Source organism: Eschscholzia californica, unplaced genomic scaffold (assembly GCF_041429995.1).
Source record: "Eschscholzia californica isolate CP2 unplaced genomic scaffold, dmEscCali1.0.p SCAF_5, whole genome shotgun sequence".
NCBI classification, from domain to species: Eukaryota; Viridiplantae; Streptophyta; class Magnoliopsida; order Ranunculales; family Papaveraceae; genus Eschscholzia; species Eschscholzia californica.
In genome coordinates, this window is record NW_028238472.1 from 42,118,015 (window position 1) to 42,136,375 (window position 18,361).

At 33.4% G+C, this 18,361-nt stretch overlaps 1 protein-coding gene across 1 annotated transcript; it reads left to right on the forward strand.

Moving 5' to 3' along the window:
- Positions 1–11,972: 11,972 nt before the first annotated feature.
- Positions 11,973–15,776, forward strand: LOC147539329 (putative flavin-containing monooxygenase 1). The gene is made up of 5 exons (XM_086642352.1): positions 11,973–12,643; positions 13,093–13,333; positions 14,109–14,287; positions 14,454–14,803; positions 15,194–15,776. Exons 1-5 carry the CDS (start codon positions 12,212–12,214, stop codon positions 15,546–15,548), a joined length of 1,557 nt encoding a protein of 518 aa, XP_086498478.1. The 5' UTR covers positions 11,973–12,211; the 3' UTR covers positions 15,549–15,776.
- The last annotated feature ends 2,585 nt before the right edge of the window (positions 15,777–18,361 follow it).

The window sequence follows — 18,361 nt, forward strand, 5'->3', positions numbered from 1 at the left end:
AGAGAGAGAGAGGCAGATTCATGCATGGGAGACTAAAACTTTGAAATGCATTCAAAACGTTCTACATGCATGACTAGAAGCAGCTTGTTTTTTTTTTTGAAACGGCAAATTATGTATTGATATACATCCACAAGGACAATAATTACATCTCTTAAAGGGTTAAAGAGTCAATAAAGTATAAAGTTACATCTTGTGAAAAACACTTTGATTTCCATTTGCAAAGTAGCTAGGGCATCTCAAGGAATGATAGGATCATAAGGAATTTTTGATATAACCAGTTGGGAAACACTTTGATTTCCATTTGCAGACTCATTACAAACCGTTTATTTTTTTCCATCCACACATTCTATGCCAGAGCTACCAACAATATGTTTGTGTTGTTTGTTTGCTCCAATTTCATTATATATATATATATATATATTTAATTTATTTATAGTCAATGCTCTACATAAGTACATATATGTTGTCTTTTTCTTGGTTCGGTTAGAGGCTTGACGTTCTCTGATTGAATCATGAAAATCAAGTTTTTGTTCTCAATCAAAATAGAAGCTTCTAGTTATATTTTGAGTTGTCACCTAATCTATTTTCTCAAGCAGAGTTTTTTGTAGTACTCTGACCAAAATGGTTTTTTCTCTAATTATTAGGGTGATATACAATGTTGCTGCCTACCAGTATTCATTCGGAGAGATAGACGTAAAATTAAGGCAAAGCGATAATATATTATATTGAATTTTTGGGTGTATGGCCCAAAAAATAGGTCCTAATAGGACTTTTAGTCCTCTCTAATCCCATAAAGGGTATAAAAACCAAAATAATATTACAAATAGATATCTGGTCCATTTGGTTCAATCTAGAGAGAAAACACAAATCCCGAGAATAACTATTAAATATTAATACCTATACTAACCTTTCTTAAATATAAAAATAGTTATAAGATCAAAATCACCAAATATATTTTCCATTTTTATCTCCCTGTTTCTCTCTCCAATCACGTTTTTATATTAAGAAACCGTGATCTTCTCATAATCAGTAAGTTTTCTAACCGAAACCTTATTGTCTCTGCACTCTCTCTCTCTCTCTCTCTCTTCATCTGATTCGAAAGTAAATCCTCTATTAAATCAGACACCTTGATTCATATTCTTTTGATTTGCTGAAATCAAATCACCATTGTTAATCAGGTAAAACATTAATCAAGTTATTAGTTTTTGTGATTTTGTTTTATTTTATGATAATTGATTATCTCTCTACACCTTAATCTACTGAAAATCTTCCATTAAAGCAAAGAAATTTGTGTTTAATATTCATTAGAGATATTCAAAAACAGTTTCTTAATATTGTTAAACAGGTTAACAATCATCTTCTTAAATGATTCTGTTTCAAATGAATATGAAATTCTTGTCTTTCTCTCTCTAAAAATTTATTGAATGATATATATTTTGATGAGACAATCCTTCATGACTGATTCTTACAAATTCAATATCGAATTTCTCTCTGTATCATCTAATCAAATCTTCATCATTATTCAGGATTTTCTCTCTCTAAGATTCATAACCGATTTTATTATGTTAATGTTAAATCCGTCTTTACTGAAGATAATGCGATTAAGAAGTGTTTGTATCTATGTATTTTGTTACTTTTTAGTAGTTTTAGGTTACAGATTTTTAGATCATTTCTTCAAATCTTCATCAAGGTTTCCGTACAATTTTTGATGCAGAGAAGATCTCGTAAGATTTGTTATAACTGAATGCAAACGATATATAATTTAACATAAATTACGGATCGTTTACAATAAATTACATATCATTTTTTATCCAGAGTAGATCTAGTACGATTTGGTTGTAACAGAATGTAAACGATATATAATTTACACGACATTACATGATGTTTACTGAACATAACACATACATAACGCAGACGTCTTTTGTACGATGTTTTTATAACAGAATGTAAAATATATGTATTTTGTTACAAATTATACATACTTTATAAATAATATCAAAAACATCTTATAAATCTGCATAAATTAAATATAATTTATTCAACATTACGCGTACTTTTTTCACAAAACAGTTGCCGTTTATAGTACAATAAATGTTCCAAAAATTATATGTAATTTATTGCACATTATACATATTTTTTCACATAACAGTGACCTTGTGATTCGAACTAACGTTATGTTTGTCTCCTAACACATTATGAAGTTTAACAAACAGTATGCATAATTTATTCCATTATACATGTCGTTTCTAGTAAATTGTTTGTTTTGTTAACAAATGTATATGTTTTCTTTTTGCAGTTTTGTTGTTACTTATGGAATTTGCCACTGAAGTTGGTCATTTGTTTCCTGGTGGTGCAAAATCATTTGGATATGCTCTTCGACAATATAGTGTAAATGTTGTTTGTCCTGCTCAAGACTACATATGCTCTTCGACAATATAGTGTAAACGAATTTTTGGTAACAGAATGTAAACGATGTGTAATGTAAAAGAAATTATGTGTTATGTAATAGAAATTATGTGTAATTTACTGAACAAGACCCAAATACATTTGATAAATTACGTTGTATACTTGACTAATGATGGTTTATTCGTCATAAATAATACATAATTTACGTATTTGTTTCATAATTTGTATTCGATTTGTATTTATGTATGAGTAAAAACGAAAACAAATGCTGCTTTAATGTTCCCAGAAAAATATACTATTTCCAAAACTGAAAGTTAAGTGAGAGAAAGTGATATATATGTTTTGTACATGGCCAGCGCTTTGGGGAAAGCTAAATAGTTTCCGGGTGTGAAATTTTAAAGGGAATATGTAAAGTTTTGAAAATTTTCCGGGGATATATATTTTATGGGGAATATTTTCTAACACCTCATGTATTCGCCACCTCATCGTCTTCACCGGTGAAGGTCGCCGGCCAGAAATTGGCCGGCCGGCGCCGTTCAACCATAAGAATTTTTTTTTTTTCCTTCTCTCTCTCTAGATCTGATCTAGAGAGAGGAGACCTCCATTGGAGGTCTGTTCGGACCTTCAATGGGTCTGTTCGGACCTCCAATGGAGGTCTGTTCGGACCTCCAAATGGAGGTCTGGAACAGACCCATTGAAGGTCTGCTCGGACCTCCAATGGAGGTCTCCTCTCTCTAGATCAGATCAAGAGAGAGAGGAGAAGGAAAAACAAAAATTTATGGTTGAAGGTCGCCGGCCGGAATCGGCCGGCGACGACCTTCACCGGTGAAGACGATGAGGTGGCAGAGAGAGAGAGAAGTGAGGTGGAGAGAGAGAGAGAGCTGAGGTGGAGAAGTTATTTTGCTTTCCCCCTAAATAAAATTGTCAAACAAAATTGACCAATTTTTTACCAAGTCTTCACACCCCGGAAACTATTTTGTTTTCCCCAAAGCGCTGGCCTTTGTATATTAACCCTCAAATCACGCTAAATTGATCCTAGATTGATTCAGATAATAGGAAAGAGATAATTTGATTTCCAAATCTGTTTAGAGGAGAGAGAAATTATGATTTGTTTCTATCTTTTTTTTTTCTAATAAATCTCCATATTTTTGGCTAATAAATCTCCATATTAAATCTGTAAAGAAGAGAGAGAAAATTGATTTGGGAAAGTTTAGATTTTGTTTCTAAACAGATTATAGAAGAGAGAGAAATTTTCGTGAGAATCTAACCGTTTTTTCCTAAATTTATCCTAAAATCAAGGTACATTAAACCATTTGAAATTTTTGTGCGGCCCCACACATTAAAATCCCGTGAAAAACGACTGGGACATGGAAGGAATTATGTAATATATATTAAGGGTTTTTAGTCCCAAGAGCAAAAGGACTAAAAATCCATTTTTGGGGAAGATTGGACCCTAAACCCTTTTTGAACATTATTTTGGGCCATATACCCACGAACCCTATTATATTTTCTTGAGACATTTTACATCCATGTAACAGTACCAATAATTGGACGTTTCTCCTATGATAGAACGACTTTCTTTGAGGGTTGTGATCAATGGTATTTCACCGTTCTAAAAGCGGACGAACCTTTGTAAGCAATATGAACTTCTTGACTTGACCTTCTTGACTTAATTTTTTTGTTTAACTCCTCGTCCTGACTTGGTTTTTTAGATAACTCCGGATTTGGTTTTTGAGATAACTCCTGACTTTGGTGTTGTCATCTAGGCACAATGGAATGCTCCAAACTCCAAGTTTTAGATCCAATTGAATGCCCATGATTAGATTCTAGATATACTAGAAAACTCTTGTTTCTAGATTCTAGATATTATGGAATACTCTCGATTCCATATTCTAGACATACTAGAATGATTTCGATTCCATGTTATTGCTTCCATTTTGATTTAAATCTTGAATTATAGACACACATGGAAAGCTTAAGTAACTCAAAAGATGAGTTCAGACAAAATGGAGTCCTTCCCTATTCCGACTGAGGTGCTGTTCTAGAGACACTAGAATGCTCCTAACGTCTTAGAATCAATATTCTTGACACACAAGAATATAGAACTCTTAGTGTTGAATATACATATGAGAATAATCTCACATACGACAAGGGGTAACTAGCAACCAAGAATATAATGTATAGGTCCTCTCTACTCATTGTCAATTGATTTTGAGTAGGATGACTACAAATTTAACATGGTATCAGAGCTAGGCCCACACGTGGTAGGCTTAAAAGCCACACGTACTCCACGCCACCTAAAACAAAAAAGAACATGTTTTAGGCTAACCACGCCACACCTGAGGGGGCGTGTGAGAATAGTCCCACATAGGAGAAGGGGTAACTAGCAACCAAAAATATAATGTATAGGTCCTCTCCACTCATTGCCAATTGATTTTGAGTTGGATGACTACAAATTTAAGGGTACAGGTAAAGATAGAATGAATTTTGGAGTTGTTTTTGGTTCATTTATAAGAATCAAACAAGTGTTAGTATTTGGGACATGCGTACTCACCGTAGGGACGTGTTGGTTGGAACAAAGGCAACGTTTTATGAAGAAAGGTCACACTTTGCTGATTTAACTATCGGCTACATTTAGACGTTAGATCAAGAAAAAATGGCAGAAAAAACGCCAATCGTTGGTCTACAAAGCTATACCGAAAGAATCCCGATATAACAAGCATCCTGACCGTCAAATCGAGAAGCAAGGGGCGAGTAAAACGTGATTCATAGGATCTAGTTTGAGCCAGAAAGTGTCCCGGAGACTAAAACAACGGGCCGTTAGGATTATTGTTTTCAGATCTGATCGGAGCCGTCATATCTGGGGTTAAGTTATTTCAAAAATAACCCTAAACCTAACTTTCCATCTTACATTTTAGTCCTTACTTTAACCAAAAAACTTCAAACCTGGATTTCTCATTCATCTGAAATCGGATTTGAGTGATTATTGGCTCAAAATTTAAGATCTCGACAAGACAAACGCAATGGATTATTCAAATTGTAAGTTTGACAAGTCAGATCGAGTCAATATCGGCTTTGATTCCAACATATTATGTGTGTGTGTGTGTGTGTGTGTGAGTTCCGTGGATCCTTCTAAATAAATTGTTTTTCGTTTCATGCGGAGAGTTCTTCGATAATGATGTTAGTTAGAGATATATACTAGGTACTGGATAAAGAGATTTGTTGGTATTCATATACAAAATGTATGGTAGACATTTGAACACAATTCATCTATGGAGAAAATATGTTACAGACATTTCAAGATGTTATGTCTGTAGACAAATATCCTGTAAACATTTCAAGATATTGGATAATAGACAAATTATCGTAATGAGTCAGTAGACAATATGTGCAGTGGATATTATTATTAGTATTATTATTATTATTATTATTATTATTATTATTATTATTATTATTATTATTATTATTATTATTATTATTATTATTGTTATTATTATTATTATTATTATTAGTGTTATTATTATTATTATTATTAATATTATTATTATTATTATTATATAAAATAGAGTTAATTCCTATTTGGCCCCCTACTTTGTGACCAGCTTCCTTTATGACCTTCTATTTTATATAAATTCAAATATGGGCCCTTATTTTCTGTAAATTCAAATATGGCCCCCCTTTTTTGATGTAAACGTCCTAACAACCCTTCCTTTAAATATTTTTTCAAAATAAAATTAAAACATTAATTCCACCTCATTTCCCTCTCCACCTCACCTCTCTTCCCAACTCACCACTCTCTCTCTCTCCAACTCCCCCCATCTCTCCAACTCACCATTACCTTCTCCGACGAAAGTCGCCGGCTGGAAATTTTTCTGTCCGGCGACCTTAAAAAAACATTTTTTTTTCTCTCATCTTCTCTCTAAACACTCCGGCGAAGGGAAACCCCCTTCGCCGGAGTGTTTAGAGAGATGAGAGAAATAAAAAATTTGAAGGCCCCCGGCCAAAAAAGTTTTCGGCCGGCGACTTTCGTCAGAGAAGGTAATAGTTAGTTGGAGAGAGAGAGAGGTGAGTTGGGAAGAGAGGTGGAGTGGAGAGAGAGAGGGGCGACGTGAAGAGAGATGTGTGGTGGAGAGGGAAATGAGGTAGAATTAATGTTTTATTTTAATTTTATTTTGAAAAAATATTTAAAGGAAGGGTAGTTAGGACATTTACATCAAAAAAAGGGGGTCATATTTGAATTTACAAAAAATAGGGGGCCATAAAGGAAGCTGGTCACAAAGTAGGGTGCCAAATAGGAATTAACTCTATAAAATAACATATTTGTACTGATATTTTTGGATTTTCGTAGAAATAATAACATTTGTGGATCTTAATGGACAATTTGTTGATATTTTTTATTATTAATAATAATAATATTATGTTATCATCATATAATTTAACATAGTTTTTCGAATAATTCAAAAATGTATTTTTGGATTTTCCTGGGCATCCAGATATATGTGGACATCGATGAATAATTGGTCGATATTTATAGTTATATTATTATCCTCTCATATGAAATAACTTATTCTGACTGAGGTTTAAAAAAGACAGTTCGACTTTCGTGTACATGAGTATGAAAAATGCAAATTGTTGTTTGCTCGACGCAAAATGTTCGCTAATGCAACAAACAGGTTACCTGAGAAAATGACGATAAGGGAAAACGATAAAAACAAATGAGCAATCAACAATTTTTTTCAAGACAAATACCATTTTATTCAAGACAAACAAAATCAAACAGTAACCACACACACGGGCGGAACTATGTGAAGACTAACCCAGGCTATAGCCTGGGTTAGGTCTTAAGTTTCCCCTCCAAGTTACCAACATCAATTGGAGGCAGCCCGACTGGACGAATTTTGGCCTCACATACTTAAGGTGGGAGGTTTGAATCCACTTTTCAGCTTAGGTTTTTTTATATATATATTTTACCTAGGTTTTAATATCACCTTTTGGCCCCTAATTTATAACGAAGTCCTGATTTTACCCCTAACACTTAACCAACTGTTTTTTGGCTCTAATTGTGTCTAGACTTTCTTTTCGCCTCCTAATATTTTTGTCTTTCCTCTTTTCCTTTTTTGTTTTTCTTTTTCGATATTTTTTTCTATTAGCACTTCAACCTCAACCATAGGCCTCTCCCCTACTTCTTAGAGAAATTATCGTGGTATGTCTAACTATCTACCATATTTCATTTCAACTACTTGTCAAGACAAACGAGTTTACGTCCTTGATTTTTGTGTTTTTGTCAAAAATTTAACTTCAAAATTTACTTTTTTCGCTTCTCAAACTCTGGGTATGCCTAACGGTAGAAAGTAGAAAATTTTGTCGTAAAATAATAATATAAGAAGCAATTGTATTGCACAAAAAATGTCATCGTCTTTCCAAAGTAATAATGCCTTCAAATTTCATGCACAAAACATTAGTTGAGCCAGCCCTGCCTAAAAAGAAATCCTGGCTCCGCCCCTGACCAAACATATGTTAGGACACTAATGACAAGAAACAGTAGTTTATTTGCCTGAACTAGAATCTAGAGAGAGAGAGAATCCTCCTATTTGGGTTGAAGATGGTTGAAGACAAAACAACAGAGATTTATAGGCAAGACTTCCGGATCATTTTTAATTTTTTATACCTTTTTCTATAATTTCTACCTCAATGGTTTTCTTTTTGCCATTGTGGAACACGGTTCGCTTTTATTTTCCATTATTGGTCTTTTTTGTGCCCAATGCAATCGCCTCAGATTTATCAACAACTAAATTTATTTTTAATTGCTAGAACACCTAAGCACGTTGGCTTTTTTTTTGTTTTTATGTTGAAAGATACATCGCATTTAATTCACAAGAGTATAGTTACAATACATATCAGACAGATAATTGAGAATGTACTTCTAGAATGGGGTTTTTTAGTATATGACCTCCATTTATTTAGCTATATTAGGACTACACCCTAAAAATATTTTCGTTTAGGCGTTGACCCCCAAAGTCCATTTTTCCGCCAAATAGTCGTTATGTGAGGGGGGTGCGAGTTACATGCTCGATCTTGGACCAAACTACCACCGTCCTAATCCCACGGTTAGAAACATTTTTAGTATATGACCCCCATTTATTTAGCTATATTAGGACTACACCCCCGACCAAAATACCACTTGGAACTTCACAACCACCTATTGCTCAGGTATTTTCTTCCTCTCAGTCATCAACTTCACAACCTACAGTATATAGGGAAGGTTGTCTAACCTACTTTGGGAGGAAACCAACTAGGCCTATTGGTCAGGTGTTTAGGTCATCCAAGAACATGATGGGTTTGTAAACATGATGGGTTTTATACGTTGGTTTTATATGTCATGGTAGGAATCGGTCGACTAACACTTGCTTTTGCTTTAAAGATATGCAAAGATTTCCAAGTGAAGGTGAATGACATGTGTTGGCTTTGGGTTTATAGAGGATGCGTTATGGCCGTTGAAGGGGGTGAAGGGCAATCTGGGAATGATGTTCCAACAGCTACAAAAAGGGGGGATTAGATCAAGACCCTTCATCACGTTGGTTTCCTCCCAAAGTAGGTTAGACAACCTTCCTTATGTACTGCAGGTTGTGAAGTTGATGGCTGAGAGGAAGAAGATACTTGAGAAATAGGTGATTGTGAAGCTCAAATGGTATTTTGGTCGGGGGTGTAGTACTAATATAGCTAAATAAATGGGAGTCATATACTAAAAATGTTTCCAGCTGTGGGATTAGGACGGGGGTATTTTGGTCCGAGATTGAGCATGTGACTCGCACGTCCCTCACATTAACATCTATTTGATGGGAAAATGGGCTTTTGGGGTTAACGACTAAACGAAAATGCTTTTAGGGGTGTAGTCCTAATATAGGTAAATAAATGAGGGTCATATACTAAAACACACTTCCAGAATTTAGTTTTATTTGCCTTCCTTGACCATTTCGCTAGTTTGTCCGCATGTGTATTCTGAGTGCGTGTCGTAAATGTGAATTGGATGTTCTCAAACTTCTTGTTGATTTCTTTGGTTTGTCGGATTGCAAAGTTTTTTAACTACCGGATGAGATTCTTTTCCCAATTCTAAATGTCCCTAACAAAAGTTAGGATAAGCCTCTCTATATGGAGACTACCTTGGCCTCCAAAAGATGGAAAGGGACTTGAGTGGAATGGCATTTATTTCTCATTTTAAAAGCCAATTTTTTTTTATTTTTAGTAAGTATTTCTAATAAGTCAAGATTCAACTTTCTTTCTAGTTATTCTGTTCCGAATATTCTTCGTTTATAGAGATCAAAAATGAAATTACATTTTATTTAAACTTTAGATCATCCATCGCATCTCTTATGCTCCGAATATTGCTTGGCCAATCTAGTAATTGGAGGAAGGTTTGGATCATGAACTGTATGCCCAACCGTTAGTGAATTATAGTTTCCTGACTATTTTAATGGTTATTTGAATTAAGTGAGAACAGAATATATTTAGTAAACACACTTATGTAGTAGAAAATAAGATTTAATCAAAACTAAAAGTTGCTCTAAATTAGTAATATATTTTTGGATCATTCACATGGTAGGACCAATTATGTATGTGACACACTAACCAACCTCATATATGTGTTTCTTGGCTGATCATACTGGATGTATGCTAAGTTTGTTTATGTTTTGATGAAGTCACCAAGTCTAAGCTCAATTAACTATGGAACAAGAAAACGAGACATATTCTGGATAACAATCTTACGTGAATTGTCGTGATTTGCACTTTAGTGAATCAAAATTATCAGAAGTGTGAGGGCAAGTCACATAATATATCTGTCCAGAAGATCTATCTAGTCTTTCTTATTCCCCAGTGTTATACTTCCGTTTTTTGCTTAGGTTTGGTGACTCATCATAACATGAACCAAGTCAGCAGACATCCGATCAGAGTTAAATTTTAAATTTTAAATATGTATGAACTGAATCGCCAAGAGTCCAATTATATTATTTTTATCCCTTTAAAAAATTAAGAAAATAAAAAAGAATTAGAGGAATAATAAGATTAATCAGTTAGTGATATAGACTTCAAGTCAAAGTTGATTAATTTTATGAAATTTCTCCTGAATTCGCCTTCATTGTGATTCACTCACTAGGGAAACGGACAACTTGGATAATTATATAATTAAATCTTCATCTTCACAAAAACTTCAACTAATTTTTAATTAAAGATTTGTGCACTTGGTGAGTACAAAGCTATCATGTGCTTGTACAGGAGGCATGGGAGTTGGGACAATCATTTTGTTAAGAAAATTAATTTTAGGGATTTTGATTCTTAATTTTCAAACTTGACAACAACTTCAAAATTAATTAATTACATAATTCGAGGTTATATATAATATTAAAATGCTGGAAAGTAAATATAATTAAGAAAAAACAATTCTTAATACGTCCGTCTCTCCGGTAAATTAACAGGTTTTCAATTTGTTAAGGTCTAATGTGCCTCTACATTGTATACATCAAACGTTGTACCTAAGCAAGTGTTGGGTCTGCCATCTAGAGTGCTAAACCTCATTTCAACTCATATTTTGAAGTGTCTATTATCCTAAAGAATTGTTACATCATTACATGACATGTATTATATATACATCATGAATCAGACAAACTCAATAACTATTATCACAGACACACTTTGACCCTACGAATCATATAAAGCCCCTTACGGTCATCATATGGGGCATGGGAGCCCATCCATTCTTACATTTAGCTAATTTATATGGAAGTTCAATAAATCATAGATTTCCACTTACATAGAAATCGGACTTAAGACTTCTGGTGTGCAGAGATTATGTCCAACCACTACTTCAAGTGGTAATGGACATCATCTAATCCAAAGTGTTTAGATTTATCCCTAATTAAGAAAAAAGGTCATTCCATCATACGCCCTAAGGGGACTTGATAAGTCATAATACCTACTTTTCATTTTGACAAGTAAAATGTTCGACTCTCCTCACTAATCGTCTTGTTTTCAAGATTTTAAATTTTAAGAATAAAAAAATTTATGTCTTATGATATGTCCTCGATCAGACCACATGATACGTCTTATCATATATTTAGTACTACACATGATAGAGTTGAACGTTGAAAATTTTTAAGCCCATAGTAAGTTATGAATTGAATGAGAATTAGTCATAATTTCTGACTGAGGGTGAAGGAAAATAACTATATCAAGCTGCCTATAATGAGTGTATATGGTCCAACACAATCATAGAAAGGACAAATATTAAATTAGTCCTCTAAAAAACCTAATTTATTCTTCTTCTTTGGATGGTCTGAGTGTCCAGAGGGAGCTCAATTCTGATATCAAATTGAGTAACTACCTAAAACTATAGACTACATTATTCCCCATGAGATGGAAATTTCTTCTTTGACCAATATATTTGAATCCATTAACTTTACATGCAACTTTCACATTAATAAAATACAAACCCAAACCCTAACTCCTTCCTTATCAAACCTTATAAATACCCCAACCTCCCTAGCTCTTTCTCAAACTCATCCTCTCTCAAACTTCCTAAACCTAATCCTCTGCATTCTTAAATCAACTTGTACCCTTTCCCTTCTCTACATCTTTTTATATCCCTAGCTATATCCTTTTTCAACTAAACTCCGTAGTTGAAGTCGTGTACAAAGAATTCTACCTTATATCATCTGATATATTACACATAATATTTAATTTATAAACTTATATCCAACTTTTTTTTATCGATTGAATTCTACCTATTTATTATTGTTTAGTTCTCTTCAACATGGAAAGTGTGAAAAAAACTATACAAGTTCATAAAGTTGGGATAATTGGTGCTGGAATAAGTGGTATTGCTGCAGCTAAAGAGCTAAAGCGTTACAACCCTGTCGTTTTTGAGGCTACAAATTCCATTGGTGGTGTTTGGAAACATTGTTCATATAATTCCACCAAACTTCAAACGCCTCGATACGATTATGAGTTTTCAGATTATCCATGGCCTCAAAGAGATAATCCGGAGTTCCCTACTCATACTGAGATTGTTGATTACTTGTATAATTACGCGAACCATAACGATGTGTTGAAGTACATCAAGTTCAACACAAAAGCGGTTGAGTTTCGGTTCGTCGGTGGGAAATCTTTAGAGAATGGAAGTCTCTTGACTGGTAAACCAGTTTGGGAAGTTGGTGTCAAAACTAATCAATCCGAGACCATCGAGGTTTTCATCTTTCTTTATTAATTTTTCTTGTTAAGTTTTTCTGCATTTTAAAGGTTTCTTTCCTCTTTAACTACTTAGAACATTATTATTATTATATAGTATTTATTTTTTTAAATTAGTCTTTTAAACTTTAAATTCTTTTTTGCATGAAAATTTCATATATTGAGATAGATATGACAAGATTCTTATACATTTATACATGAAAGAAAATAAATTTCAACTCATGCAGGTAATGGCACTCATTTATGAGCATGCGTCGTTCTAGCTCTGCTTGTTTGTCTATGTTTTATCTATCTTACTCTTCGTATATTCCTACTAGACCTTAACCTTGTTCTTCATGCACATTCTTCATCTAATATTCGTACTACGAACACTAATGTTTCCTGTCTTATAAATATACATTAAATTTTCACTAAACCCTATTAATTTGTTTATCATTTGGAAAGCAGTGGTATGCATTTGAGTATGTGGTGGTATGTATTGGGAAGTATGGAGATATACCAAGAATGCCTGTTTTTCCAAATCATAAAGGACCTGAGATCTTCAATGGCAAAGTCTTGCATTCTCTTGATTATTGTAAACTCGACAAGGAAGAAACACATCAACTCCTTGAAGGAAAAAAAGTTGTTGTGGTGGGCTATAAGAAATCGGCTATCGACTTAGCCACAGAATGTGCTGAAGCCAACCAAGGTATATTAAGATCATCACTCAATTAAGAGTGAAGTTGAAGTGTTTGATTTAAATCAATATTAATATTAGGGTTCCATTAATTAATGGATAGCATACAACTTTTTTTGACACTTTAGTACCTAATTTTGTTTACTTGAGAGAAAAAATGTCCAATTGGACAACAAGACTACCTAAAGTGGTGAGGTTAATCATAAGTTGGGGGTTACGAAGAATAAACCCTAATATAGAATGATAAAATTTTCGAAAAAGATCATGTCCTATGCAGACTCTACGAAAATGTTGACTAGCACTTGGAAGCTTTCCGTTTCCTTAATTGACTGGTTAAATGTATAGAAAAACTTCTTATATTTTCGTCCTTCACATGTTGTTTGTTTGAAATGGAAGTGAATCAAAATAATAACTTACTTAGAGTCTGGTCAAGAATTAAAAAGAAAAGTAGTAAAAACAATGACATTTCCTAAATCCATAGTATAATTTTCACAAGAAAAAAAATATCCTTAAATGGAGCACAATTGTGACACCCAATGGAATCAAACAAAATGACATGAATTGACAAATTATTTTCTACTTTGAATGTCACTCACCTAGGAATTAATACTTAAGAAAAAATTTAAGTATAATTTTTTTAGTTTATAAGGTCAATAAAAACAAAGTACATAAAAGAAAATTGGAAATTTATAAGCTCTTATATGATTGACTAATTCTTAATTTTTGAGCTTAAATGCCTTGTGTTGGTGATCTTGACTCATTTTTTGTTATTTTGATTAAATTATAGGTCCAAATGGGCAACCATGCACCATGGTGATAAGGACTTTGCATTGGACTGTCCCTTCATACTCGATTTGGGGCCTACCCTTTTTCTTGTTTTATTCAACAAGGTTCTCTCAATTCCTCCATGAAAGACCTAATGAAGGCTTGTTGAAAGCTCTCCTTTGCTTCTTTTTATCTCCAATGGTAAACAATTTACATATCTTTTCACCTATATTTACTCAACTTAATCGAAAAAGGGAAAAATGGTCCGGCTAAAATAATTTACATTGATTTTGCTTAAAACAATAGAATAGGTACACGTTCGTATATGGTACTGAATGTATTTTTTATTTGAATATATATGGAACAGAGACGAGGCATGTCAAAATTTATTGAGTCCTATTTAACGTGGAAGCTTCCATTGATCAAGCACGGATTGAAACCAGAGCATTCGTTCGAGGAAGACTATGCATCCTGTCAAATGGCAATTTTGCCAGAGAATTTCTTCAAAGAGGCAGATGAAGGAAGGATTTTGTTTAAGAAGTCCTCAAAATGGAATTTCTGGAAAGGAGGGGTTGAATTGGAAGATCAAACAAAGTTGGATGCTGATGTTGTAGTTCTTGCTACTGGTTTTGATGGCAAGAAAAAACTTAAATCTTTATTACCCGAGCCATTTTGCAGTTTAGTTGAGGATACTTCTGGGATTATGCCTCTTTACAGGTCTGTTCCAAATATTTTTCCTACATATTTGAATTAAGTCCCTAATATTTGCGTAATTAACTACAGGTCTTTCTATCCAACCTTGACCGTAACTGACCATAATTCAACTTGTTTGACGATTAAATTTTTCAGCTGAAAGTCGAATGTGCCTAAAGAAAAGAAAAGAAGTTGAATATGCCTTTGTTTGAATTTTGAAAACTACACAGTCAAACATGTTGGTCATTGTTATGGTCAAGGTCAAGGTCAAAAAGCCCTATTTATGTAGTTCTAGAAAGAATTGGCCTTGTGTTGATTTATGTAGAAATTAGGTACCCAAGTTCAATTTTAGTTTATTGTTCTAAATATAGTTTCCTTTGTAAAACTAACCAAATTTTTATAACAATATTGTAGGGGTACAATCCATCCTCTAATTCCAGGGATGGCATTTGTTGGTTATATTGAAAGTGTGTCAAATTTGCATTCTTCTGAATTACGCTGTAAATGGCTATCACGTGCCCTTGCTGATAAATTTAAACTTCCACCGATAAAAAAGATGCTTGATCAAACATCTGAAGAAATTGAAGTGGCGAAGAGAACCACTAGATTCTACAAAAGACATTGCATTTCTACATTTAGTATAAACCATAGCGATGAAATATGTGCAGAAATGGGTTGGAAAACTTGGCGGAAGAATAATTGGTTCTCTGAAGCCTTCAGTGCTTATAATAATCAAGACTATGAAGAAGAAGAAGAAGAAAAGAAGTAGAGGGATGCCAAATCTTCATATATTTGTTATGTTCATAAAGCATATTAATACTACAATCAAAGAAGCAAGATATATAAATTATTAAGTTTTATCAAAAGCAATAAGGAGAAAAGGGTGTAGGCCAAATTGTGGCGTAAATAGTAGGACTAAATTTTATTTGGCTTTTATAAAAATGTATTAAGGTGTATCTTGAAATAATTGCATGTAGCTGCTAGATGTGATGCAAGTTTTCCCAGAGATTACTATAATTAAATATTAACTAGTTAATTAATTTCAAATTTTCGCAGAGATTACTATAATTAAATATCAATACCATTTTAATATTTTATTTATTTATATACGTTTGTTAAGGGTCGCCAATGGCCATTAGTCAAAATAAAAAATATATTAAGTTTAAGGTCTAATATAAAATAGGTAAAAAATCTATTTTTTTAATATTTATTTTTGTCTCGTATAAATACACAAATGTATTACTAATGTGTTGATTGTTCAGTGAATATCTAGATATGTATAGGAACAGTGGCGAAGCCAAAAACTTTTGTTTGGGATGGCACTGTTGAACAGTAAAAAAAGGAATACCGTCATTAATGACGAATTGCAGAGCTTCTTTACTAACCTCTATCGGAATCAGTTATAAGTCTAAATTGCAAAAAAAAGAAAATCATATGTTTTTCAAACCAATGACTTCTATATGTCCTAGCAATACTATCAACTAATTAGGCTACAACTAACTATAACTTGTTTTGACTAAAATCTAAACATAAATAAATAACATTTGCAGTTAAATTAAATAATGTTTGGATATATACATAAGAATGAAGAATTAATAGGACCTAAGGGTAATATGGGGATGCAAATAACTCTATCTGAAGTTGGATGAATTTACAAAGAAATTGGAACAAAAGAAATTTGATAAAAAAAAAAGTAAGAGTTTTTTTTTGTTGAATAAAAAGAAAATTTGAGGTACCAATTAGATAGGCAAAAATAAATTGAAATTTTTAGAAAGTCCCCTTATAAGTATTAATGGCGCCTCCCTCAGGACAAACTTGAGAGAGGCGCCTTTAACACTAAAACAAGGCACCTTTAAAAGATCTCACAATAAAACACCCAAAAAATCTAAAAATAATAAGACAGTGGTTTTGAACCCATGATGTGCTATGTGAACAGCGAGTGACTCAACCACCAAGTCAACTAAGACTTTGTGATATAATTTGCCAATCACATGTATTTTACCAAAGTCGATCCTGAAACTTTCACACTTAAAGATGTTTTTATCTCGGAGCCGCGAGGCCCGCGCCCCCATGGGCCCCTACGTGGCTCCGCCCCTGTATAGGAACAGGTTTCTTTTGTACGCAACACAAACCAAATTGTGTGAAGTTAGCCATAAACTGTATAGGATTATTTACGTTTTGTTTGATGCAATAAGATAACAATGTCATACAAAGATAATTTACTTGTTGAATCTCACAAAATAGTATTATACAAAAATGATTTCTTTCTTTTTGTGCATTTTAAACTTCGTGTTTTTTTTTTTTACTTTTGACAGACTTTGTGCTAATAGTGGTCTTTCTTTTTTGTTAAGGAGTGCTAATAGTAGCCTTATTGTGTCATTAAGGTGCATATTTTGGACATTACACTAAAATATTGTTTTATTAATTAGGTATTCTATCACTCTTGGCTTTTAGATGTGCATCTTTAGTTAGAGTTCATCATCGGTTGGCGGTTTTTACCCCCCTCCGGTTTACCGATGATCATACCTTAGGTTCAAATTTCTCTTCTACTTTAACTGAATATTACTTTAACCTCAGACCGTTATCTATTATATTACATTGCATCACCAAGAAAGGTTTTAACGTTTGGGATCAATTCATATTAATTTGGATTCATCGCTTAACCTTATGGATTAGGAGCTCATATCGTCTGTCTTATAAAAGATTTAACATTAGTATTAACTTACCTTTCGACCCAGGAAGACACTTCGTTTCAAATATTTTTGTTCATCTTGGTACCCCACTTTTTGTTTCATACGCTTCAGTTCAATCTCTGTCGAATTCTTTCGTGTTTGATGTTCGAATAGATTTAACTATCCAAGGTCCTTAACATGCTCACTTCCACCCCTCTTCGCAACTCATTTGCGATCTTTTGTCAGATTAGCGGAGTATTTATACTCGGGCTATGACGGCGTTCCCAATTTCCAGGTATCTGATCAAATTCTACATTGTGGAACTCGAACGAATATGGTTTCTGCATATGGAGAATACTGGCGGGATAACTTGGAACCATCTTTTGGTTCCACCCTACAGACACCCTTGTTTCGTTCTAGAACTCCGGGTGTTTGTTAATCCATCTTCAATGTTACAGGAAGACAAATACTAGTTTCATCTTTCAATCTAGAAGCTATTTTACGCAATTCCTCAATTATGTATTTTGTTGTATTACTTTGTTTACTGTTATGTTTTGTTTTTTAATTTGGATACTGTAATAGACTCTTAAGTTAATGTATTTGCTTTCAACAAAAAAAAAAAAGTATTCTATTACTCTCTTAAGTTACCTTCATGGAAGAGCACTATTAGCACGTTAGAAGTATTAATAGACATTACACTAAAATATCTGAAACAAAATAGTTTTTGGACCCATATTAATAAAACTTCAGCAACAACTACTTGGAAGTAAGAGATTCAGTGGCAAGTGGGTTGTGTTATACAGTTGGGGATGGCAGATCTATTAATATATGGGAGTACCCATGGGTAGCTACATTGCGAGGTTTTAAACCTTGTAAATCTGAGAACCCATGCAACACAACAAATATTAGT